Source organism: Varanus komodoensis, unplaced genomic scaffold (genome assembly GCF_004798865.1).
Source record: "Varanus komodoensis strain SLA01 unplaced genomic scaffold, ASM479886v1 scaffold1, whole genome shotgun sequence".
NCBI lineage: Eukaryota > Metazoa > Chordata > Lepidosauria > Squamata > Varanidae > Varanus > Varanus komodoensis.
In genome coordinates, this window is record NW_025335268.1 from 22,900,588 (window position 1) to 22,928,307 (window position 27,720).

General features: G+C 41.9%; 1 protein-coding gene across 1 annotated transcript; it reads right to left on the reverse strand.

Annotated features, from left to right (window-relative positions):
* Positions 1-8,703: 8,703 nt before the first annotated feature.
* Positions 8,704-27,614, reverse strand: EXO1 (exonuclease 1). The gene is made up of 13 exons (XM_044448422.1): positions 27,454-27,614; positions 25,733-25,852; positions 24,161-24,284; positions 21,739-21,876; positions 20,333-20,545; positions 19,805-19,992; positions 18,610-18,706; positions 17,740-17,968; positions 17,048-17,297; positions 13,661-14,144; positions 13,190-13,288; positions 10,757-10,950; positions 8,704-8,982 (listed from the first exon to the last, which is right to left on the reverse strand). The coding sequence occupies exons 1-13, from the start codon at positions 27,612-27,614 to the stop codon at positions 8,838-8,840; spliced, it is 2,442 nt and encodes an 813-aa protein (XP_044304357.1). The 3' UTR covers positions 8,704-8,837.
* Positions 27,615-27,720: the final 106 nt, after the last annotated feature.

The following is a 27,720-nucleotide window of genomic DNA, read 5'->3' on the forward strand; positions in this document are numbered from 1 at the left end:
GCAGGGGGTCTGGGTTCTAGGCCCTGCTCAGCCATGGAGCCAACTGGGTCACTTTGGGCCAGTCACAGACTCTCAGCCCAGCCTACCTTACAGGGTTGTTGTGGGGTTAAGAGGGAGAACAGCAAGAGAATGATGTAAGTCACTTTGCATTCTTTGTAAGAAAAAAGTCAGATATAAATTTAAAAAATAGATAATGAGAATGCCACTTTGATTTACGCTGTTTTGTAGCCTGTTAAGCTTTAATAAAAGAACTACCCTTTCAAGATTCATCTGAGTCTTCTGGAGAGAGAAAGGAGGAGGGAGAGACTTACTTGTGATTCTGTCCATTTTCAAGGGGGCCACAGAACTGATAAGCCTGCCGTACTACCCTATCTCTCTGGAGTGCTGAGACAGTGAAATGAAACACAGAGTAGATATGGGAAGTGGTAGGATTAATTCTCCAGTTGAAGTCTTATCACCTGCTCAACACCCAAGAACATAAGACACCAAGTCCAAATTCTGGTCACACAGTGGCCAACCAGCTGCCCACAGGATCCTGCAAGCATGGGATGAGTGCAATGCCACCCTTCTACCCATGTTCCCCAGCAACTGGTGTAGAGAAGCACCCTGCCTCTGCTACCAATATCTATGCCCGTTTTCTTTCCTGAAATCATCAAAAAGGGCTCAAAGTTGATGTTTTTAAAACAGCCCTATTTTAATTCTCTAAGGCAGCCATTAAGGCCTGCTCTTACTTTTTGTATACCCTTTTGCCCATTCTACAGACATAAATGTACTTCTGGGTCAAGCCTCTGTTGGAGGAAGCAGATTATTGGTAGACCGAATGTCTCTCTCTATTATGAACCTCTCTATTATATTTCCAGAATGTCAGACATCGGAAACAAACAGCAGTTCTGGAAGGAACCACTGTGCTCCTTGAAATAATTTTTATGGGTCTTGCTCAGTGAAAACGTGGATGTGAGCATAGCAGCTGACCCCTGTGAACTGGCTTTCTAATCCAATGCAAATACTACTTTGCATTTGACGTCTTGAACTGCCCACGTGTTGCTAGACAGAACACACTTCGGCTGAGCTGTGATTCATTTTGGGCCCATGAGCTCACTGGGAGGTTGCTTAGCAAATGCAAACATCTCTTGAAAGCTTTCATTCTGGAAAGTGCCCTGTTTGCTGTAAATTTGCCACAAGTTTCCCATAGTGGCTTTGCAAGTGACAAGAGAAGTGCACCTGCCAAAACAACTTTGCTTTGAAAAAAAAAAAGGGTAAAGCTGGAAGAATTTATAAATGCAAATCTAAACAAGTCGTTTAAAAAGTAAAATTGTGATTATGGTCTGTGAAAGGAAGGGGCCATGGCTTGCTAGAACCCTGAACAGGAGCAGTGAAATATTGTGTTTCAGATCCCATTTGGAATATGGGTCACCCTACTGAAAGTAACCAGGCTGCAGTGCAATTTCGCCCTGTCCAGCTCCCGGGAGGCAACTTCAGGGGCGGAACAGTTTGCACTACTTAGGAGCAAGCGCTTCACTAGCAATGTTCAGATGCTACCACTGCACCGCCACATGAGGAGGAAGGATCGCACGTGTAGAGAAAAAGTGGGTGGAGCATTAGCTAGAAATACCATCCTTTACTCTAAAACCCTTCCCTCTAATTCCTATTGTGTGGAAATACTTTAGAGCAGAGCAGTAGGCACACTCTGCATGTGCTCAGGAGCTCTCTGTCTCTTACTCTGAATGTACCTTTGTGTGTTCATGCCAAGGCTTGAACCTTGGCCTTCAGCACTGATGCCAACTGAGCCCTGATAATCTCAACAGGCGCAAGACTAGCGACCCATCGCTTGCACAGCACAAGCAGGGCCAGCTCTACCATTAGACAGAGTGTGGCAGTCGTCTCGGGTGGCAGATGCTGGGAGGAGGCAGCCGGGGGTTAGAGGAGAGAGCTGTGTGGCCTGCTCTGCCACCCATAAGCTAGCCAGATGCCTTCAGGGGCAATAGAAAGCACTACCCCAGCCTAGTGCAGTAGAAAGATTCAGCTGCCAGTCCTGTAGGCTTTTGTACATGGAATGGGAGGGAACACCACCTTGCCCTTTGTCTCAAGCAGCAAAATATCTTGGGTTAGCCCCAGGTAGCATTTGTATGAAACACACACATAGATGATCTGATTGCGCCTTTCTCTTGAAAAACCCCACCATGCAATGATTGTCTTTTGATAGGGTAGCTGGTAGATGGATTCAGCTGCTCTGGGGGAAAAGGTTTTCTATAGGATGCCAGTGGGGTATGCAAAACCCAGCCATTGCCTAGCAATGAATGTGACCATCTAGTTCCTGGAATGCAGAAAGCCGGTGTCGTGTGTACAAGCAAAGCGTGATGGATCCTTCATCCTGCAAAGAAGGATGAAGCAGAGCACTTCCATGTAGGAGGCCTCCTTGACTGACTGTTCTTAAAGTGATTCCCTTTTAAGCTCTAGAAGCTCTATCTCTTTTCACAACTTTTTCTACATGAGGCTGTTAATCACTGAACTGACTTCCGGTTTCATCACAGAATGCAGGTCAGAGCTCTGCAGGAAGAGCTTTTCCTCCTGCTTTTCCACAACATAACCTCTAGGTGGAGCTGTGGTACAGTGGAAAAGCACAAACAACAAGGGGACACAGCATCATTTCCCCTTTCTAAAGTAATACCCCATTTTCCACATTCTAAACAAACTGGGAAGTTGCTCTGAAAGAAACAGAAGTGACGCTGGAGGATCTCAGCCTTGTCTAAACAACCTGTAAACAGCTGTAAGGAGTCACGAGTGCCTGATACATGCTTCATGGGGAAAGGTTCTTAAATCCCACCAATGAACACATTCTTTTAAGGACAAATGAGATAAAAGGAAAAACACACACTTGTTTTCACCCATTTTCATTGTTCTTTATAAAAATTGATTGATTGATTGATTGATTGCATTTATATACCACCCCAATAGGCCAGAGGGCTCTCTGGGTGGTTCACAAACATTAAAACCCCACAAAATAGCAGACATGAGGGAACAAGGCTGATAAGAATTGGGTCTGTGGCATTCTCTGTAAAAGAAATCGGCCACACCCCAAGCCCTGGCTGCCATGCACCAGGAAAGGAAAGCTGCTATTGGCATGAATATGTAGATTGCTGGGCCAGGCAATTCAAATTCACACACCACTTTTTGCCTACAAAGCAATGTTTCTTGTAAATCACTACATTCAGCAAAGAATTCAGAGAAATGGTTTGCGGAGAAGCCATTCAATTTTTCCTGTTTCCAGGTGCATCAATATGCAGATGTGCAGAACAATGCTTTATGCATAGTGCAGAGAAAGGTCACTTGCCTACCATGCAGTCCAGAGGAGAAAAATGCTGATAAGTGTCTGGCTTCTTGGCCATTTGATGGGTTCCATTAGAAACTGGTAAATGTTACTGGACTTCTAGCAACATTCATTCATTCATTCATTTATTTATTTATTTTTCGATTTATATCCTGCCTTTTTCCTACAAAGGGCTCAAGGCAGCTTACATCATTCTCCTCCTCCATCTTATCCCCACAACAACCCTGTGAGGTAGGAGGGGCTGAGAGTCTGTGACTGGCCCAAAGTCACCCAGTTGGCTCCATGGCTGAGTGGGGACTCGAACCCAGATCTCCTGAGTCCCAGTCCCATGCTGTTAACCACTACACCACACTGGCTCTCCAGTGGGCACACTGGCTCTCCAGTGGGTTGTTCTATTTTTGTGGGCAAAATAGAACAACCAAACAGATCTGAATAGGAATAATGAATATTTATTTATTTGTTAGATTTATATCCTGCTTTTTTCTTATACAAACACAATACAGCTTCTCCTGCTGCTCCCAATCTTATCTCCACAACACTGTAAGGTATGTTGGGCTCAGAATGTGTGACTGGCCCAAAGTCACCCAGTGAGCTCCATGGCCAACTGGGGAGTAGAACCCAGGTCTCCTGAGTCCCAGTCCTGCATTCTTAACCACTACATCACACAGACTATACACTACTCTGCACTACACCAAAAAGCAGAAACATGGCTATGTTTTAAACTCAGTCCTATGTATCTGAAACAACAGCATTCAGATACAAAGAACAGCATTCAGACTCAGATAGTGAATGCCAACAGGAAAGTATCAGCATGCTTGCCAGAGCTTCAAAAATAAAATAGAGAAAGTTTGTTTGTTTGTGTTTAACTGTAAGGGGCAAGCCATCAAATGAACAGGTAGTAGCTATGGCATGTGAGTTGGAAAAGAAAAACGAAAGGGAGAATGGAATGGAACGATGGAAGACTTTTCTGGAGCTTTTAGCAGGAGCACCCTTGCTAGAGTGTGAGATTACACAGCAACTTTTTGTTGTGGGTACTGCTCATGGCAAATACTAAGCGCAATACTACACCTTTGAACAAGAGGAACTGGCTCTTACTTCTGCAAAGAGCCAAGATGAGCAGCTGTACATACAACATGCTCCCACACACCTAAATAAGGGGCTGCCAGGATGCTTCCTCTTCTTTTTCTTCTGGAAGAATGGAAATTATGCTTACTTCCAGCAGCTGAAAACAGGGTGTAATGGTTAAGAGTACTGGACTGGAACACCAGTTCCAGGAGTTGCCGGTGCTAGTCTGCCACTGACCGTGAAGCTCAGTGGGTGACTTGGGCAGTCGTTGACTCTCAGGCTAACCTACCTCACAGGGCTGTGAAGATAAAACGGAGAGCAGGAGCAGTATGCAAACTCTCTTGGCTTCCTCAGCAGAGGAAAAGAGGAGAAATGAAGTGTGATGATGATAATAGTGCGGTGTAGTGGTTAAGAGCATGGGACTGGGACTCAGGCGATCTGGGTTCAAGTCCCCACTCAGCCATGGAGCCAACTGGGTGACTTTGGGCCAGTCACAGACTCTCAGCCCAACCTACCTCACAGGGTTGTTGTGGGGATAAGATGGAGGAGGAGAGATGATGTAAGCTGCCTTGAGCCCTTTGTAGGAAAAAGGCAGGATATAAATCAAATAAATAAATAAATAAATAAATAAATAAAACTAATCTTAGGATGAGTCCTATAGGATGTCCCCTTGTTTATCATAAATCCCCCAAACCCAGGACCTTACAGACAGTCTAAGCCTAGCACACAGAGTGGCAAAGGTGATCTTTGCCCTGCTCCATCCTTGTTGCTAGATGGAGCTCTTTGTCCCTTGCAGGTGGCATGGAAAGAAAAGGGGTTCTTCTGGTGCCCATCTAGCTGAGGCACTTCACAGGGGCAGAAGAGGAGTCAGAGAGACCCCACGATAGCGCCTGTCCTCCTCTCTTCCACACATGAAGCAAGCCCTGTTCTTTCCGTGCCAGCTGCAAGGGAGCAGGGGAGGGGATTAGGTCAGACTGACTGGCTCAGATTGTCCCCAGTGTCACAGGCAGCTGTGGGTCCCAAATCAGTCACCCCTTGATAGGAGCTATTATTAGTGATGACATAGAGAAAATGCAGAAGAAAATACTTGGTGATAAAATGCAAATAAATTGCTCCACTGAGGCTGCAGGCACACAATTTAGGTTTTATATAAATATTGTTAAATGGATGTGCTGCATGTTCTATATTATTCTGTAACAAGGCAAAAACAAAAATAACAAAAATAGTGGGTCAGCCCAACCAGCAGCAGGAGAGAATCTGCAGAAGGGGGAAGCCTGGGATTGACTGATAAGAGTTTGTCTGCACAGATTTCAAGCACAAGCTGCAGTTCCAGCAAGATGATTCCATTTCAGGATCTCTACGTAAGGGACTTATATGAAGCTGGAGACAATTAAAGCACATTGGGGGGGGGGGGTGCAGTGGTGCTTATGCAACTGGAACTGTTCTTTTGTTAAGTATTCTTTTCTAGAAATTATTTTCTTTGATTTCCAATCAAATAGGTTTTTAATTTTTGGCCTGATTCCTTTTTCTTGATGAAGTTTACAATTTTAGATCCACACAGGTTAAAATACCTGGATGAGCTGGTGACCTGCATTATCCAGTTGGCAGGGTTAGTACAGCAAGCTGGTAAAAAGCAGGCTGATACTGGGAGAGCTGTGTCTTGAGCTGGGGCCCTCCTTTCTTTGGCAGTCTCTTTGCAATGCAGATTGTTACTGGCATTTCTGTTATTGGCACTTTGCAGCTGCAAGACAAAATAACTCCAAAATCTCGCGTTAGGGCAGCTACCTTTTGCTGGAGTCCCTTATGATCCTCACATGGGTAGTCCTGCGTTTTTGTGTGGGGGAGGTGGGCTATAAATGTCATTGAATCATAATGTAGAAGGCTGCCATTCAGAGTCCAATGGAGCACAAAGCTGTTCTGTCCCTCTTCATATGGCACCCTGGACTGCTTCTACAAGCTATCACACAACATCGAAGTGTAATGAAAAGGAAGAGGGGGTTTAAAAGCCCCACTGGCCCTTTGGATCAGGATGGGTTTCAGTGAAATTCATGGCTTAATTTCTATTAATTACTATAAACAGCAACTCTTAAACACACATTAATCCCTTTCCTAAAACATTTAGAGCGACAAAAGAATGAATAGTTTGTACCTCAGCAAGAAGCCTAGATTATGTAAACTGCACCTATTTCTGTATATAAATGTGGTCATTTTAATGAATTATTTTATTGGCAGTGGGAAGAGCTGACTATATTGTGAACGAATCATTGCTGCAAAATGGAGCTTTCACAGTGGGAAGCTGGAGATGTAATGACAAGTTTCATTTCAGCCTGGTGTGAGGAAGCCACAGAATGGATTGTCTCCACGACCATCCAGGAAGGCAGTGATCATGGGCCAAGATTTTCTGATCATCTCTCTTCAGTAGCTCCCACTTCCCATTCAGTTCTAGCAAAGCATAAGACAGAGTAAGCACATTCAGTGAAAGGTAAACTTAAATTAGATATGGAAGGCTAGGGCAGATCCCTCCAAGATATGGCAGTCACCAGATAAAGACGTACCAGTTTCACCCAAATGAGGTGTGATTAAGTGGCAAGCATTCAAAGGGCCCAGGTCCCCATCCTCAACCAGGGTGAACAAGGCTCTCCAGGAATCCTGATGTGGTCCTTGGTGCTGGTCTTTGTTGCCCCTCACTCGAATATTGTGTGATATGCAGCAATCTGGGATTTCCAGCTTTCATGTGCAACACTTCCTTCACCTGTGTAGAAGCCTTGAGGGTGGTTGGGATAAGCAATCACATGGACTATGCCGTTGCACAAAGCATATGTACAACTCTGGCTGGGACAAAGGCAGGAATCAAATGGGGAGGGGAGGAGCTACTGAGGCAACAGCTAAGGCAAAAGATGCTGGTCATGAGACTCATCCTGCCCTGGGCAGTGGGGAAGTACAACCCAATCTGATGTCTCCTCGCACCAGATATGGAATATGTATATTGCCAAAGCATGTGCATATATCTTTGTCTTTATTCTACAATAATGTACATATTTCATAGAAATAAAAGTGCATTTTCCACCTTCACTGGCCTTTGTTCTCATAAACAATGCCACGAGGTAATCCACCAGCCCCAATTTATAAACATGTTTGTTGTTGCTTATCAGATGTAGAATTAACATCCATCCACAAGATAAGACACACCTGTCCCAAGTACTTTTAGCTAGGAAAAAGTCCCACAGGTCACAACATTCCCTTGCCAGCAGGGACTGCACTGCTAGTTTAAAAACTAGGATCATTTGAAATAAACAATCTGGGCTTAATAGCTTATTTAATTCTACTTGCCCTTAGTATCTTTGATGGCCACACAGAATGATCTCCACGTGAATATACAGACCCTCTGAAATGTTCATCTAAAGTGGGAGGAATACCTGCCATGGAGCTCAGATCTTAGTGTGCAGTCATATTGGTGTGCAGCAATTTTTATGAGGCGGTCTGGTTAGTGCTACACAAACTCCTTCCGCCTTCTATTCCCAGCTAGTTTTAAACTGGGCAGTGGTCACCACAGCAGCCATCTGTGTCACCATAATGGTCTGGGATTTATGGCTCTGCAATTAGCATATGCAAGCCATCCATATATTACGTATAATAGGCTAAATCCACTGTTGTTTTCAAAATCCTATATAATTTATTGTTACTAAAAGTTAACTGTTAAAACTGTTTCATATCCTCCCCAGCTAATTAGACATCATCTGAATTTTACGTTTGTACATAGTTCTTATCTGTCTAGTTCTTATCTCTGAAGCAGTTGGATAAGCAAGCTGTTCAGCAAAAAGGTTACACTTAATTGCTAAGTGCTGAATGGACACATCTAACACACATGCACGCACGCACGCACGCAGTTACATCTACCTATGGCAATTTACTCCTGTACTCTGCATAGATCAAATACATTCTCTTAACCTGTGTCTTCAAGGCCTTCTGCACTAGGTATGAATACTGCTGTTATACTGGAATTTCAACAAGAGCTTAGACCACAGAAATTTAAAGAATAGGTGCTTCTTCTCTTTCCTTAAGCTTTCTTCCCGTTCTTACATTGTTAGGAATAAATATGCTGCACAGATCACTCAATGTCTAAACCTTTTGTACCCTAAAATTTGATTTAGTTTGTTTCCGTCCCCAAACTACTGTCTAAACACATTTGTACTGTTTTTACACACAGTCAATCTAGTCAATCAATTTGTATCCAAATGATTTTATTCATGTCCCTACTGTACTGTTCATTTCACTTCTTCCGAAGCAGAGGCTGACAAAATCGGGTGAGGTTAAAATAGATAGTTCACCTACAAAAATATACAAGTGTAACTTTGATTTGTGCATTTGGGAGCAATTAATCCAGATTTGTTCAGAAGTCCTGCTGACCAATGATTATAAAATTGCTCTGATCCTCAGCATCAGTTCACTGAAATATTTTCCGCTGTACATGACTGAATTCAACTTTATTAAAAGGGTCATCATCTGCATCTGGAGTTAGCTGGATGTTGTTATCTTTGATTGGAGACAATGGCTCTGGTTTTCTACAAGAGGGCAGCCTTTCAGACTCCCTGTAAAATGAGACAAAATCATCAGCAAACAATTAGCATTAACTCCATGCAACAATTGGATATTCGTAAGAGTTCCACACTAGTTCAGTCGTACCACGAACCTTTTACAGGTACTTGTAACAAACCAGGGAACCAAAGCTACTGCAGATGCTTTCCTACAGAATGACTGTCCTCTTCAGAGGAACAAAGGGTGCAGTGCTTCTATCACAGCCTTTGTCTCCCAGCAGGAGGTGGGCAGGAAAGAAAGTGCTCCAAAGCAAAACAAGAGGCCTTCTTTTGTCTCAGGACACTGGCTGCAGGACACCTCATTTTCTAGCAGGAATGGAAAAGTGAAGGGACAGCCAGTCACTGGGCTACAACTGGATGCATATATAAATCCACTATCTTTTCCATGCACTGCTGTAAGCTTCCTTTCAACTCTGTATACCTCTCACTTCAGCATTTGTCAATGAGATCCTGAAAGTTGTCACTGCAGTGCAATAGGGAATTGCAGAAAGATTGGCCCAAAACAGTTCCAGTGATAAACTCAATTGCTACTAATTCACTGTGTACATTAGAAGTTGCTTTAAAAGTATTAATTGTCCCAAAAGGGCAACTAATGTTTAATTAATTGTCCTAAAAGTTAACCGATGCCTAATATAACTTGAAATAAACCCTTCTCACCTATGCTTGAGCAGGATTTATTTGAACAGGTCTACAGATACCTTTGCACAGCTAGTGAGCTCTTACTAAAGGAAATCCACTTTAATCTAAAATACATAATTATTTAGCTGGCATAGCTGAAAAAGAATAGTAAACGTGAATGAATGTAAAACAGCTGCAGTTTGATTTTTCAACTCTCAGGTGTACAACACTGACTAATAAAGATTATTGCAAGAGCAGACTCCACTTTTATAAGTTAATTATCTTAGTTTCAGTTTATCCACCACATATAATTACATGTTCACCATGCTGATGAGGTGTCTAGCACATTGTCTTATCTTGTTTGTCTTATGATCAGTTTCAGTTTTCACAGCCTGAGGATGTGGACCAGACACTTATATTTGTACGACCCACCACATGCTTCCTCTCAGTCCTTGCACTTCACGGTTTATTCAGTCCATCCACAGACTGGATGGGTCAGAGAGGGGCAACAGTGCTGCGTGACCATGCAGCCCTTCCTGCCTTGGAAGAAGCTATGGTGGACCCACTCCTGAAAAACCCTCCCTTGAGCCCATATTGCATATCCTACCCCCACTTGGGGGTTGTTGTGTCATGTGAATGTGGTGAGTGTGAATGCGAGGGTGAAGCAACCCTAAAACAGGCAGTGGGTCATGTGAAGGTTGTTTACCCCTTGTATAACCAACACTTAACCAGGTTCACACAACACCCCCTGAGCAGGGGGTGGCATATTCAGAATGGCATTTATACATGACACTGCCTCACGGTGGGGCTATAACCCACAGTGAGCCCTACTGAGAACAGCCCTACTGTCTCACCAACAATATCTCATATTTACGCAATCTTTAAATAAAGTTACTTGATACTCTTAAAGGAGCCAGTGCCATGGTTAGAATGCTGGACTGGGACTTGGGAGATGGGTGTTCTAGACCTTCCTTGGCCATGAAACTCAGTGGGCGACTTAGGGCCAGTCACAGACTCTCAGCCTAACCTACCTCGTTGTGAGGATAAAATGGAAAGGAGAACCTTGTGAACCTCGCTGGGTTCCTTTTAAGAGGAAGGCAGGGTATACATGAAATATAATCATTATGTTATTTTGCTAAATAAGAGTTACCTTTTAAACTGGAAATTCTTCCACAATTCATTAATCTTCACCTGCTGCTCTGACTTATTTTCTGCATTGTGATGGTTTTTCCTCTTTGTTCCAAGCATTTTCTTGCTTAAACCACTTGCTTTGGCAGGCAACAGTGACTTGCACTTTGTCACAGCACACGATTGCACAGAACTGGTTTTACATAAACCAGGGACCTGAAGACACAGAGGGAAATATAATCAGCTCTTTTACTGAAGTCTTATGATGTGCAGTATGAAGACCACATTGCACCAATACGCAAGGGACAAATGTAGGTCAATGAAAAATGCAAAAACAGCATTTGAACAAATTCTAAGCCTATGTGATCTTTTTACCAACACAAAGCTGTTGGTTTCCAAAATAGCTTTCAGAGAGTGTGTATATTACACACAAACACTTCTTTGTGAGTAAGGTAACTAAGAATAAACTTGTCCTTAGCTACAAAAATAGGAATGAGTTCTCACTAAACACACATAACAGAACTGTGTAAAATAGGATCTGATTATCCTGGGAAGTTTTGTGTAACCCCTTAGGCACTACTTTGTCACTCAGGTGCCATGACCGGGAAGGCATTCTGATTTCTTTTATTTCTGCCAGTCTTTAACATAGAACTATTAACACTATATAGGTATTAGTTTGCTCAGGGAACACAACTGTCATATCCACACAGGTCTGGACTATCAGAATATTCTTCAGCTAGTTTGTGTGAAATAATTATTTGTATGTCACTTTTCAAAATATTTGCACATCTGTGATACTATTTCTCTCAACAAAATATCTGTAATTTATACTGGTGCTACCATTAAAAAATAGTAATTTTGAAATGCATGCTGTGTGTGTGTGTGTGTGTGTGTGTGTGTGTGTGTGTGTACACCTCCCCAAGGCCACATGTGTTAGAGAAACATTGTTATTATTCCTTCGTTTAAAAAGATCTAAATCCTGCCTTTTTATTTGGAAAATAAAAACAGACAATGCTCAGGATAGGTTATAACAATATGAATAGTAAAGGTATCAACATATTTTAAATATTAAATATATAAAATCAAACTATCCATTAAACAAGACAGTGTGAGCTGAATGAAAATATGCTGCACAAGCATGTCTTCACATACACACAGGAAATAACTAGGAAATAGAACTCTTTCCAACAGTCAAGCCACTAGCCACAAGATGTCAGTATAATTCTAAGGAATACAACTTGCAGTTCAGATCTGTATAAATGATGTACAATGTATGTAACATTGCATAAAAGAAGTCTAATAAAATTGCTGGGACTGTTCATTAGAACGTCATCCAGCCTCCTTTGAGCAATCACAGAAAAAGAACAGCTAAAGACATACATGCCAGTTGGCACAATTTTTTCAAGGCTTTCTTTATATTAAGTATTTTTCAAATGTTTTCAGCAGTATCTCCAATGAGAAGGCTCCACCTTGTTTATTACCACAAAGTACAATCCCATCATCAATGCTCAGCACAGGCTTATCGTTACCTAGAAAGCCCCCAACCTAGATGACATTCCCTAAACAAGGCAAACTTTAACTAAGGAAGCTAAACTAGAGTAGCAGGAGAACCCTGCAAAGACCCACTTTAGAGAATCCCTTAAACCATGTTTGTAGGTAATAGGAACAAGTCATGGTGAGTCTTGGGCTACTGCTCCCCGTAGCTAATACAGTTTTCCCCTACCTGGTTTGCCTGTAGTTGTGGTGGACTGCAACTCCTGTTCCCAGCCGGCATGGTCAATTACCGTGCTGGCTCGAGGTGATGGGCGCTGCAGTCCAGCACACCTGGAGGCCGACTACAGTTTTGTAGAGTGCTCTCAACTCTGCATGCTCTATTTAGTCAGACTCCTCAGGCAACACGTAGCCCTCCACATGTTTTGGCCTACAGCTCCCATGGCCCTAGCCATTGGTTATGCTGGCTTGGGCTGATGAAAGTTGTAAGCCAAACATCTGGGCAGTCACAAGCTGCCTACTCCTACTATAAAGTAAGTCACTGTCCCCGGGGTTACCGGTGGGAGGACTGAGGCTAAGCAAGAATGGCTTGCCTAAGGCCCCCCAGGGAACTCATGACAGAGATGGGTTTTAAACCGAGGGATCCTGATTCACAGTGCAGTCTCTTAACTACAATACTCCGTTTCAATAATGAATTTGGGAGGACCCATAGTTTGATTTTAGTCTGGTTTCAACACATTTTGGTTAAAACAAGCCAGAGTTCCCCAAGTTCGTGCATGATACAGAACTGCGGGTCTTGTGCATGTAAAGGAGAGAGAAGAGGGAAGGCTGCAGGTCTGAGACAGTTTCCGTCAGCCAAGAGGTGATTGTCTGAGCAAGGCCTAACCTTGCTTCAAGTAAGACATTATATGGAGTTCTAAACAGGAAAGAGGAAGGACAGATTTAAAGGGGTGGGGAATCATACCGTATTCTTGTGGACTGTATCCTTACTCTCCGTACATACTGGAAGTGGAGACATCTGAGAATTCTGGTTACAATCTGGTTCTGGGTTGTGGTCAGATTCCTTTGATTGGGGGAAAAAGATTCTGTTATTCTATTCAAAGGAGTAGAACTATCAAATCTAATTTTCAGGGACTGCTAAAGGGATATTAGAGTTGCAATTCTATCTCCACTTGAATTCAGTGGGACTTACTTCTGAGTCATCCTACGGGGGATTGCTCTCCAAGGAAATGTAAATACATTGGTTGCAATTTTATGCTTTATCAGAATAAGAAGATATTGATGCAATAGGCAGGCAGACAGCAAACACAAGCCAAGAATTTCATCATCTGAAGTCATTTTATATTGGAGAGCAGGATGTTGAACTATTGCCATAAATAAGGTGAGCACAAGACAGCTGTGACAGCTGAACAATTTGCTTAACTGAAACACTTACTGGGCCAGAAACAACTTTTGTCTTCACTCCTAGAAAATTTTCTGAATGATTCAGGCTGCTTTGTGGCAATGTCCTAAGCTCCTGTTCCAAAGGACACTTGAGTCCTTCCATAGGTGACGGTTCTTCACCTAAATGTTTTCTTGTTGTGGAGCTCAGTGTTTGGGATCCAGATACTGTACAGCCCTGTGGAATGACTTTGTTGGGTGTCTGTTGGTGGAACTGCTTTAGCAAAGCTACACTTTGAGATGGGCTAGGTGTTCCAGATCTTTCTGCAAGGCTTCTAGACCAACTGAAGCAACTTGTCCGCACTGCCTTAAGCGATGGTGGGATGGTTTTTCCAGTCTCTGATGAACAAGGATTGTGGTCTTCCGTTACTCTATTTTGTGTTTCCATCACTGGACAATTCCCTTTATTGTCTTTTGATGGTTGGTCATTTTTACCCTTTGATAAGTTGCCAGGCAGATCCATAATATTGCAGAAGAACCTAATGTACAATGCAGAAACATCAGAATAAATTAGGATGGAGGGATCATGGGAAACACAGAGGGTAACTATTAGTGGGGAATCATCGGGTTGGTGGCCAGCGACAAGCGGGAATGCCAGGGCTCTGTCCTGGGACCAATCCTGTTCAATCTTTTCATCAAAAACATGGAAGAAGGGGTGACCAGTCTGCTGATCAAGAGGTATTACTACCACTCTATATGACTCTGGTGCGCCCGCAACTGGAGTATTGTGTTCAGTTCCAGGCTCCCCATTACAGGAAGGATATAGCCAGGTTGGAGTCAGTGCAGCGTAGGTGGCCAGATTGCACGAGGATGGTGGCCAGATTGCAGGGAAAGCCATGAGGCGAGACTGAGGGAACTGGGTCTTTTCAGCCTGGAGGAGACTCTGAGGGGATCTGTTGGCGACATGTAGGTACGTGGAGGGATGTCATATGGAGGTAGGTAGAGACCTGTTTTCCCCTGCATAGGAGGGCAGGATGCATTCCAATGGAGCAAAGCTCAGGGAACCAAGGTTCAATTTGGATGCCAGGAAGTTCTTCCTGACAGACAGGACCCCAAGGGTATGGAATGGCTTCCAGGAGAGGTGGTTGAAGCCCCATTGGTGAGGGTGCTCACGGATAGGCTGGACATGCACAGTGGAGCCGGCTGGAGCCGGGGGTCAGACTAGATGGCCAGGGAGACCCATTCTGACTCACTGTTTCTATGTAACACTGTTTTATCTGTCTGCAGAAACTGAGCTCAGATTTCACTGGAAGAGACTGAGAACTTTTTTTTTAAAATGTAATACATGTCACTTTCTGACGAAAGGTAAAGAAGCACTTGGAAAGTAGTGAATCATAGGAAACATGGCCCAGACTCTCCATACCACTCTAAATAGCTCGACTTACTAGATTGGCTACAGTGCCAAATATAGCAGCTGAGACAGGTTTATCACTAATTTTTAATAATTTTGTCCTAGCAAAAATCCTCTTAGTGTCAGCATGGTAGAAGTGAGCCTTTGGAATTGGAGACGCTAGAGGCATCACAGGGCTTTATTACATATGCAGCATAGTCAGAATGTGCAGGGACTCAAAAGGTCAGTTATCATTATAAAGTAGATTCTAGAGGAATAGCAATTACATGTCCCACATATGATCATGCCCATCCATTATATACCATAAAACACAGATAATGTTAATGTTTGAATGTGCTTGGAGTCTCTTTTTAGTAGCTGAATTTAGAAAACAAACAAGTCTTTTGTAACTGTAGGCTCATCTCCTTTTTTTACTCTCTTCATTTTTTTAAAGTCACAGAGTTCACACATCTATAAGAATATGCATTAAGGAAACCCAGTATCCATACATACTGTGTACGCATTCTTACTCTGAGAAGTGCAAAAGCAGGAGGTGGAAATGTGACCAGAAAGCAATATGGCCTTGCATACAGCTTGCATCAAAGGCTCCAATCAAAATTTTTGCTGGAAGGGGGAACATTTTTTAAAGAGGCAAACTGTTGAGAATGTTTCTTGTTTCTGGGCTAAGTGATACCTTCATGCCCTTGCAAAAATATACTCCATCTAATTCAGTGCTTAGAGGGTGAAATATGGACAGTAATTAAGGAAAAGCAGTAATGCTGTGCTGCTGAATAAAGCAATCTGAGTATTTATAAATGTCTCCAGTCTTGAACAAAACATGGTGTTCCTGCTGAAAACACTGGGAGGTTCCTAGAACCTTGGGATGCATCTGTACAGATTGGTGATATGGCACTTGGGCATTGAAATGACTGTGGTCTTTGGTTCCAGTTCAGACGTCAGCTTATGAATTGTTGTTAGATTAACTCTGGGTTGTTTAATTCACGGACATAGAATGCCTGCGTTCTGATGTCACACTTCCAACAGAATGTTCATGCACTGTTTAAGCAAACTGGAAGTAACTCCCATTATTAGCCACCATGACATATAAACTGGCCCAAAGGAATCTTCCCTCACCAAGTCTACCAATCACTCACCAACATCCCCTTTCATCCAGCAGATATTACAGAGCATTTAGAATGATTAGAGATGGAACATGACCCAGATCCCATTGAATAAAAACCACACATCTATTTAAGTTTTGCCATATCTAAACTGCTAGTACCAGGGGCCAGTTTGGTTATTCTTCAGGCATGTCACACTTTCAAAGTGATTTTTTTAAAAAAATGTTTATATGTTAAAACCACCTGAAAGCTGCTCTGATCAGGATGCATCATGTCCTAATTCAGTTTTCCTTTGGAATTTTGGAAGGTGGCAAATCACAATCCAAAATGCAGGAATGCTGTAACAGGAGGGTACCTAATGTCACTGTCTGTTTACACATACACCAATTTTACTTGCTGAAAACATCAGTGAATAAGGAAAGCAACAGTGGGCAACATTTTGCTGTCTCTGAGCCTGCTTTGCAACTTGTCCTGTCCTGGCCAGGCCAGCAGTACAAAAGGCTGTCATGGCCATCTACCTACCATCTTTATTTCTTAAGTCGCCCAGAGGCATTAATGGGAAACAAAGATAGCAGCAGCTGGAGACCCTCTGTTTACTTTGAAGCAATCGCAGCTGCCACTAAGAAAATTTTGTTTTTACAAAGATAAAATAAAATGTAGGGTAGGAATGACAGCTCGGCTAACATCAGAATAGGTGCCCGAGGCCCTCAGCACCACACTGCTTCCCTCCCCCTGGGTAGAGTATTTTGGAAGTAACCTGGTGTAATAGTCTCATTTACTCATGTGCTATGTGAACCACAGGCCATTGTTTGAGGTCTCTGGTATTCTGCTCTTGAATTCTATACTACCACCTTTTATAAACAAAGGGAAAAGGCAGAATCAACTTCCTTAAACATGTAAATTTGACACAAATAACTTAGAGAGACCATACCTACTTCTGGTCCCTGGAACAACAACTGCGCCACTTTCTTCATTCTTCTTCTGCAGAAGGAAGGCAAATTTATTTCTCAGCCTAGACTGAGAGTTTGAACTCTCTTTGTTTTTGCAGGAGTCCGTTGAAACATGGATCTGAGACAGAGGACTAACAACCTCATGTTGCTCTCCATCTTCACTTTTTTCAGTCTTGGGTTTTTTTGTGTTTGAAAAATATTGGTCCAGCAGCTCTTCTTCTGTTAGCTCATCTAAATATATATATAAATAATAGTTTCATCATAGTAGAAAGATGTTGCAAAGAAGTTTTTAGAGAAACTTTGAATGACCTTCTCCAACACACAAAATATTTGACAAGCAAAGTAGATAAGCAAAGTTAATATGCTTTCTTTTCAGAGAAGAACAAATGCTAAGGTATCAAATATTTAGTCACTATATCAATTTACACCTCTAGCAGAGAAGCAGATGAATGAGCAAAGCTGTTCTTAAAAATATTATGAAATATGTTGTCATGAGTTGGTCATGTTACTTATTCCTTCAAAGTGTTTATAAAAAGGGATACAAATGGGATCATCAAAAGAAACATGCTCTGAGGAAAACTGGTTTTGAGCCTGAAGACTGCCCTGTCATTTAAAGAAGAGCATCAGCATTTTTCTTTTCACATATGACATCGTCAGATATGGAGCATCTTACCATGCCTTGGCCTTTTTGCCAAAAGTGCTTTGCTGGGAAGTTTCAGCCCTTTCGTGTTGACTATCCTCTCTATGCCTCTGGTTGCAGGCTTCTCCAGCAAGGGTGCCGAGTTTGTGGTTACCTTGGCAGTGAAACCAGGTTCGTAGTCTCTATTCCAAAGGCCCTTCAGATGGGATGGCTTCTCGCCCACACACCTGTCATCCCAGCCATGACTTCTTGGCTGCACAGGCTATAGCCAAAGTCACCAGAAAGAAACAGGAGGAGGAGGGAGGAAGGAGACAGAGGAGGAAGAGTGGCTTGAGTCTGTTTTCCCATGACAGTGAAGCATCAGCAAAATCAGCCCGCACTTTGGTCAAGTTTTCCCAGCCCATTTTGCCACTGGTACTGACTGGATGGAATCTGGGATAGTGGTCAAGCCACTCCCAGTAGGACCGTTGCTCCATCAACTACAGCCCATGAATTGTTGAAACACAGTAGCTGCCTATATGGCACAGTCCTGATACTTTCACATTACACAGACAGCTGCTCCACCACTCCCCTAGCTTGACTTGCTGTTTGAGTGCAACAAGTACATGAAAGTAATATTTTTCAAAACAACTCTCTACACCCCCAAAAATAACAGCTTTACATAACTGTCAAAGGCTTCTCTATCAGCTGACTGTCATTTTTGAGACTGGTATCCTTTGTGTCCCTAGGCAGGGCTCATTAATAAAGAATTATACTGTGGATGCAGAATGCTATATATACCAAACCGGGCATGAATATCTTTGTCTCTGACGGTTCCCCCACAAGGCAGGCCAAGACACAGCTACACATTTGCTACACAACCTCAAAGATAATTTGGCATGTGTATCAGAGAGCAAACATCACCTGTGAAGCATCTGGGTTATAGTGATCAATTTGCTCCATTGTATTGATATCTTTATTTCCAAGTGCAATTTGAAAAGCTGTACTGTCACCAAAATGTCTAAATTGATTGAGTTAAGAAAAATGTTGTTTTTATACTGGTCCTTTTCTTCTCCCAAGAATGTTATGTCATACAGATTCCTGGACCCTAAATAAATGGTAAAAGTGCTCAGGTAGCCACAGGTTGCGTGGAAAGGAAAGGAACAAGGAAGGTCTTCATTATTTGCTTTAAAAGGATTAATGTCTCATAATCACTTTATATCACTGTTTAGCTGAAGATTAAAGCCAAACATCTGACTCAATGCTTCTTATTCTTAATCCACTGAAAATTCCTGAAATAAAATAGGAAACTTCACTGCAGTAGGCAGTGATTAAGCAATTGTGTAGGTTATCTGACAGCATTCCAGTTTACTTAAGTTTAGCACTATCCCAAAGGGGTAAAAAGAACACTACATAAAATCTGAATGTGAACTGATCTAGGAAGAAACAGCTACATTTGTTTTTACGGTAAAGTTCAATGATAATTGAAGACTTAGCCATTTTGAATGGAAAAGTTATAGTGGTGATTCTGGAGGCTCTAACACTTTAGAAAGTCTTCCTCAGAATAAAGCACAGTTTAGTCCTTTAAGCTGAGATGTCTAAAAGAGCCGAGTATAGTATGAATGTTACATTTAAGTAAGAGAAAAGATGGCCAAATTATTCAGCCACTTATATTATACTTTACAGAACTGTGAAAAAGGCCTTTCTTTGGAAAACCAGTCTCAGAAAAGGTAAGGCAAATGTCTATATTAAGCCATTGCTGTTTTTGGACCAACTTAAAATTATATCCTACTATTAATTTTGAAAAATGACACTAGACACAAGCCAACCAACTTAAATGGTTTTTAGATCTATATACTTCAGTACTTAACACATCATTATATATTACCGAGTCTTCTGCCTGTCACCTAGCAAGTTGCTGAGTTCAGTAGGGTTAACTTTCACATATATATGAATAGACTGCAGGGTAAGCCGCCCCGAGGCTTCGGCGAATGGGGCGGCATAAAAATGTTTTAATAAGAATAAGAATAAGAAGTGCTTAACTGTGCTTGGAACCACAGAGATACAAGGACAGTGAAGGTGCTATAAACAAATAGATTTTTTACTGGATAAAGGATACCGCCCTGCATAAAGCAGCATTTCTGGATCAACATCATCTTTATAAGCATTCAAAGGAACAAGTTTCCTCCTGACTGGGTCAAAAACCAACTGATATAGGAAAGTATTATTAGCACGAATAAAACCTTGTATATATTCTTCTGGTACCACAATATTCATCTTTAAATACTGTCCCATTTTCCGAATGATCTGGCCAAAAAAACAAAACAAAACACCACATATGTTAGATAATTTTCAGCTTACTTAAGTGAGATAGTAGACACAATGACAGGGACCCTTAGTTCCTTCTCTGGTCACATTTAAGTCACAAGTTCCAGCAGTCCTCCCACCCACACTCCACTGGAAACTTCCTACACCATTCCTAGGGCTTTCCTAAGAGGTCTATGAGAACAGGAGAATTTACTTGAAATATCTCTAAACAGATCAACAATTAAATTGAGTACCTTCCCAAAGCAGGGATTTATCCTCACTTTCTGTGGAAGTCCTTGGAAATGTAAAACCAATCAAGATCCAGTGAACATCACATTACCTTTATAATGTCAGGATTGTTGGCGATTTTTAGTAGCTTGCATGCCTTGCCCAATCCGATACCATGAATTGATGGAAGGTAGTCACAGCCAGACAGAATACACATGTAGCGGAATTTTTCTTCTGTAAATCCATCTCCAAGCTGTTTGCACATTCCTAATCGAGCTTGATCAATTTCAATGCCATGTCCAGATTTGTCAATTTTGAGGAATACCTTTAAAAAATTGAATGGTTGCATTTCATATACAGGATATAGTGATACACAGCATGCTTTCCCAATAATCAATGTATCTTTTAATAGATGTTTTCTTATAAATCAATACAATTAAAGTTTCTGTAAATATTTTTGTATCTCTCACAGGCCTTTGCTCCTATGATGACATTTACTATAACCCAATGCTCTCAGCACCAGTGTCAGTATCTTGCTTGCAATTACTATGCTTGTGAGAAACCTGTTAACAAAAATTTAAAAAGCACTTGTAGAGCTGTTTAAAGACCTTCACATAGTACTGCTGTATCAATATGCCTTTAAAATAGGCCAAAGCTGTTATCCCAATATTGCAAATGGGGAAGAGGAAGCTGAGATGTACTGATCTGAAGTCCCCATGTGGGTTCATGGTTAGGTAGAGACTTGAAGTAGGGACTTCACAGCTCGCCGTTCATCCTGTTTCTTACTGCATGCCAGCAAAGGCCTTCTGCAGACTTTGAGGGAAGGAAATATGAGCAGTTGATGCATGACTTTGGGCACTTTGGAACAGAAAGCTTGATAAGAAATACAAGAAATTTGGAGATCCACTCTCCTGAACCTTATACAGCCCTAAACCACAGGGAATTAATTACTCAGCCCCATGCCCTCCCTCACCTTCCTCTCATCAGAGACCCTTGAGATGCAGATTGCCTTGCAGCAAGGCAGGGAGCTGAACTGGCATAGGAGAGGGAAGCGAGCAGCCCTCCAGAAGTTAGACTACAACTCCTACCAGCACGGCCAACGGTCAGAGCCACAGTTCCTGACTCCAGAACTAAAAGAAGGTGTCCCACTTTTGGAGAGTCTAGTTTTATACTCACCTCTACCATGAACTCACTTGGTGACCTTAGATAATATCATGCTTTGTTAACTAACAAACAACGTCCTTCCCTATTTCCTTTTCTCAGACCCAACTAATATTTCTGGTTTTTAATTGACATGTGCCAATGACTCACCGAAGTTTGGTCCCATAGCCTATGTTCATTGCAAATGGGATGCCTACTCATGCAAAACCGAATTCTGTCAAGTGTCTTCACTGAAAAGCCAAGTCCACTTACTGAAAAGTCAAGACCAAGCAACAATATTTCTGTGCCAGGCCATGTAGGATTAAGGATCTAAGTTTGAGCCCTGGCATCCATCTTTTAGTACTGGACATTTCCTACCTTTTTACATCCAAAAGCAAGAAGATCAGAATCTTCTGTAATTATTGCCTGGACTATGCCCATCTTGTTCAGGTAGGCTAGCTGAGCATCAGCTTCATATGGCGCAACAATGCAGTCAATCCCTCGGGCTCGAGCGGCCTGCAAAGAGGAAACCCCAACAAACGGATGGCATTTGTGAATTTGTCATTATAACAGTTCATATTAATAGATGAAGTCACTTTACATCAAATGGGATTACCCAGCCTAACCAAGCACAGATTTTCCTATTCTCATTTAGCATGTTTCTAAGGTCCTGGCTTTATATAAGTGAAGCTTTTGTATGTAACATACCTGTTCCACCATAATTAGAGACTGAAAAAATGGAAAAATATTTGTTGGGGTGTCCAGTTTTTTTAGTGCTGTTTTTTATTTGGATTATGGGAGTTTCTCTCAGAATTATCAATAGAATTTTAAGGAGAAGGTATTTATGTACTGTTATGCAGCTTTGACTCCCCCCAGATGATGTCTAGAAGCAATGTAAAAAACCTTTTACAGAAAAACTAGAGATGTACAATTTCTGAAAATCAAGAAAGGGAATGCTTTTTTAATCCACTCTGTTAAAGTTCTAGTGCATTAATTCTTTTCATTCTTTATTTAAGTTATTAATTCAATGTTTCTTTTGCTGATAGGTATGTAAGGATGCTCCAAGGCATGCTCACTTCCCCAACATGAGAGTAGAGCTATTACATCATAATATGGAGGAAAATGTATATTCTTGACAGTTTAGGTTTTATTCTATAGGATCCTGTGTTTATGAGTTTGTTCTAAGTTGTACTTACTGTATTAAGTTGTAACAGTAAATAAATACAGTTCTTACCTAAAACCCACATGTGAAAGAAATACTGGTTATCCCTCCACAGCCACCACCTGTGATAGAATGGCATGTGGGCTTTTCAACTAATTTTATCTTTAAAAAATAACTTTGAGGTTTGGCTCTATGGAAGCTGTTGCCACAGTTGTTAATATTGTCCCAAATTAAAATCACTACTAGGGAATTCTGTCCCAACTAGAAAACCTTTTAACCACTGCCACTAGAATAAGTCCCTCTCTCCAAAAGAAATTCATTAGTTTGGTTCCTATGACAAAAGCATGGGATCGACATCACCACTAGAGACAACCTTTCAAAGGAACAGAAAAGGAACAAAAATCAACACATCTATTTTCACCAGTCTCTGTGGCCAGGGCTAGCAGGGTTGGGAAAAGAGCAAAACATTATCGCAAGCAGTTTCCTCTATGGTGACAATAGCACCCTGTCCATGCCCCATTAAGTTTCTTGCATCTTCTCTAGCTTCACCACACAATATCCTAGTAGCTTCTACCAGCCACTGACTACTTTCCTAGCTACAGAAGTTGAGATCTGGGTGTCCTAGCACCCTTGTTTTTAGAGGTCTTCATGCAAAGAGCAATGAGAGCGCTGGGGATGGGGTGCACCCTGCCTCCCTACCCCGTGAGGTACTGCAGGAGCTTTCCCCCTCCCTTGCCACTTTCACTGGGGTGGCAGACAGGGGAGCAGTGACAGCTGACAGCTCTCACCCTGACTCAGACGTGGTACATAATAAGGGGCCCCAAGCCAGCCCCTTTCCCCACATCCGGGACTGCCACTGGCAAGCACCCACAGTTCCAGATGAGCAAGGTGAGCCACAGTCCCCACTGGTGCTCAACAGGAGGCGGCAGCAAGGAGGGCAATCCTGGGGAAATGCTTGACAGCTGCCCCACTCTGTGCACTCCGGGGGTGGCTGGCAGCAGCCCTTTCAGAGAGCCACTTGGCATGAGCATCAAGAAGATTTTGCTGCTGTTGCCCACTGAGTCTCTTGTACTTGGGCTTGACAAGCCATCCTGAGTAAGCCAAGGAGAGCTGTAAGCTTGGGATGATTGCCTGGATTGTGCCAGGTTAGATTGCAGGTTTTCAGTCCCTCCGTATAGTCCTTCCACTTAGAAAACAACATGTCAGGGAAAAGTCTTATAAGCTAATTTTCTACACAATTGATTGTTTGCTGGTGGGTTCTTGTTTGTTTTTTGCAGTATGGAAGACCTTTTGGTCACGTGAGCTCAGATCTGCAGCCTGAAATGGTATGGCCCAGATACCTCTTTAAGAATTAGAACTTCTACTTTATACTTCCAAAATACAGAAGTCTATACTACGATAATTATATTAAAGCTTAAATATAAAGTGAAAAAGTTGCACTGACCTTGTATGATGCCCTTTCTTCACAGAAGTTCACAACAGCATGTTGCTGCAGTTGTTAAAACATGTAATTTTTGTGTCACTGGCCCTTCTCTATCATGCAAACTTTAGGGTTATCCAAAAGAAAAATATAATATCAAGAAATATAAAGGGGAAGGTGGTCACAGAACATACTACCCTCAAAGACATACTACTTACTTTAATAACTTCACGGGCCATAGCATGTGTTACATTAACACTACGTGCAAAACATTCTCGAGCTTCTGATAATTTTCCTTCACGGAGCAGCTGTTTCCCCTTTAGAAGATTTGCTTGCCGTTTCCTTCAAAATACAAATAAATCCATCATCTCTGCATCATGTAACTCTAACCAAATAAGTAGGCATCACTGGTAATGTACTGCATGCGAGATACACAATTGTATAATCTTAGAGACCAGGAATGTAAGTCAGACATAAAAAGGTAACAAGAGAACAAGTAAAAAAAGGACAGAAGTAATTCGCTCTAGTTTTAGTAAGAGCTCATTGCAATTTTGAGCAGGCTGACTTATTAAAAGATCAATTTTAAAATAGATTTAAAATCTTATTAAAATGCAACAGTGGCCAGACTCTGTGAGAGTCACATATTGCATATTCACATATTGCATCCTAAACACACAGGAAGCAATATGCACTTCAGTGTACACTAAAATCACATACGTTACAGTGGAATTCAGTTGCATTAACCTTTTTGTATTAAGCCTACTATTTCATCCTGCTATTGGGATGAAACAACAGTGTGGCGTCTTAAACAGTAACCAGTTTAGGCTGCAGTCATATGCATGTTTAAACAGAAAAATGTCCTACAATTCCAACCTTTCCTCAGCTGACTGCTGACTGGGAAATGCTGGGGCTTGTAGAACTTTTTTGTAGTCTAAAAATTCATAGGATTGGGCCATTACTCTGGCATAAGCTTTGGAGGGCACTGAAGTGGAAGAATGGTTAAATGTGCCACTATATTCTTTGCCAACTTCTTAACACATCTACCAAGTAGTGATCATTAATTGGGATAGATTCTAAAGTTAGGATATAAGTAATTCCATTAGCATACTCCAAAGCTTTGTTCTTTCCCAAATTCCACTCCAACTGCAACTCCTCATGCTAACTGGAGACGTCTCTTCTGTAACTTCCTAGAGTTGCTTTTCAGAAAGCGGGAGATAGGGGCCATGTCAGTGGATTTTCACTGGTGCAATGGGTTTTCCCCACCTTCCCCTTTGTTCTGTACTGCACCTCCAGGAATCCATTCTGGAGCAGATTTGGGGGAAGGGAGGGGAATCTGTTCCATCAACCATTTCCCTTCCATTGGCAGAACCAAATCAGCCAATCCAAGTTGAGGGCTTAAGATAAGAAGTTGCTTTGCATGCAGATCTTTGAATCCCACCTAACCTGTTCTGTATCTCAACTCTGTGCAAACAGATGTGTCTCCTTAAAAGGCAAAATCTTTATACTGCAGCATCCTGCAAGATAGCTGAGATTTAAACACAATTTTTAGCATAGATTTCAACACCAGGCTGTTCATAATGTCCTGTTTTATAGTCTGATCTTATTAAATAGCTCAAGATGATATTCAAATTGTTTTACAAGAGCTTCAACCTTTAAAGTATGCTTATATCTTGCATTTTAATAGTATCCAACATTGTAGATTAAGTATTTTGTAGTAATAGTCTGAATTTTAATTGGTAAGATGGGGAAGCTTCTGTGCCCAACATCTTACAAAACAAGAAATGACTTACTCTCTTCGAGACTTTTCAACTTCCTTTTTGGAAGGCAGTGTACATCCATCAAATACTAGAATAGGCTTGACCCCAAATGACAGAAGCATATCCACATGTTTCATGCAGTAAGTTACATATCTGTTGAAAGAAACCACACTTGTAACATTTATTTATTTGATTTCTATCCTGCCCATTAGCCAAAATGGCTTTCTGGGCAGGTCACAAAATATATCCATCATGATTCCTTCCTTTTAATCCTAAAATGTAAATTGCTAGGCAGAAAGTGAAGAGGAACTAAAGAGCTTCTTGATGCGGGTGAAGGAGGAGAGCACAAAAGTTGGCTTGAAACTCATTAAGAAAACTAAGACCATGGCATCTGGTCCTATCACTTCCTGCCAAACAGATGGGGAAGAAATGGAGGTAGTGACAGATTTTATTTTTCTAGGCTCCAAGATCACCACAGACAATGACTGCAGCCAAGAAATTAAAAGATGCTTGCTCCTTGGGAGGAAAGCTATGGCAAATCTAGACAGCATACTAAAAAGCAGAGACATCACCCTTCCAACAAAAGTGTGTATAGTCAAGGCTATGGTTTTCTCAGTTGCAATGTATGGCTGTGAAAATTGGACCATAAGGAAGGCTGAGTACTGAAGGATTGAGGCCTTTGAATTGTGGTGCTGGAGAAGACTCCTGTGAGTCCCTTGGACCTCAAGGCAATCAAACCGGTCAGTCCTAGAGGAGATCAACCCTGACTGCTCTTTAGAAGGCCAGATACTGAAGATGAAACTCAAATACTTTGGCCACGTAATGAGGAGGAAGGACTCCCTGGAGAAGAGCCTAATGCTGGGAACAATTGAAGGCAAAAGAAGAAGGGGACGGCAGAGAATGGGGTGACAAGATGGAGTCACTGAAGCAGTTGGTGTGAGCTTTGGTGGACTCCGGGGGATGGTGGAGGACAGGAAGGCCTGGAGGAATGTTGTCCATGGGGTTGCGATGGGTTGGATGCAACTTCGCAACTAACAACAACAACAGAGTTAAGGCAAATCTACCTCTGGAATGTCAAAACATCCACAAGTGATATCAGGTGATACGCTGATGCTGCTGTTGGCATCACAGTCCTGAAAACAGATTTCTATGCCTAATCCAGCAATTAGCTACTGAAGCAACGGAGGGGCATGAATTGACCATGCCAATTGAACTAAGGCTAATTGTATTAAATATATCCTACAGATCATGCAAGATGAGCCCTCCTCATTTCATCTCATATATGGATTTAAAATGGGTATCAGTGACTAAGAGTATCACAGAAGATTCTCACTTTTTCCAGACCTTTTAAATTTTTTGGCTGCAATCCTACACACCAGCTATTTAAATTTATTGATTTAATGGGAGCTAAGGACCCTACCACAAGGCTGCCGCTTTCATAAGCCATTCACAAATTAACATTATTCCTCCAAGATTACTTCATGCTTTTGACAGCATGGCAGGGAGCACACTGAATTTTCTGAGTTCCTTCTTGGCTTTTGCAGAATGGTGATTAACTGCTTTTGCCCATATCTTAATATATGAGTATTTTTTCAATGAGTACTACATTTAGCATTAAAGACTGCAATTCACAACCTATTTACCTCAGAACAACCAATTTACCTGCTCTGATGTGAATGGGTTATGGCTAACAGCAAAAACATCCCCTATTTTAACAAGCATCAATCCTGTCAGTCAAATTACTTTAAACATACTGATCAGTGGGTTCTCCTTTGGCTAGCTTTTCAGAACACGCATAGGCTCCTTTGTGCAACCAGCAGTAAGTATCCACAGCAACCACCTGTCCTTTGTACTTCTTCACATGAGCCGGTTCAGCAGCCTCTTTGATAAACTGGAGCAAGCCATGGATTCCCATCCTTCTGGTCCGGTCAGGTTGGGCAAACTAGGGAGGAGACATAAAGCCAATACAATTTTATTCCTATAGGTAAGATGTGACTCAGGAGACTGGACTCCTCTCACAG

What these genes read in the sequence shown, in the direction of transcription:
- EXO1 (XM_044448422.1), bottom strand. Translation starts at nt 27,614, where the DNA reads ATGGGAATCCATGGCTTGCTCCAGTTTATCAAAGAGGCTGCTGAACCG. An exon ending in TTGCTTTTGGATGTAAAAAG is followed by an intron (nt 20,546 to 21,738) that starts GTAGGAAATGTC and finishes AATTTTTTAAAG; the next exon opens with GTATTCCTCAAAATTGACAA. An exon ending in ACAATCCTGACATTATAAAG is followed by an intron (nt 19,993 to 20,332) that starts GTAATGTGATGT and finishes TTTTTTGGCCAG; the next exon opens with ATCATTCGGAAAATGGGACA.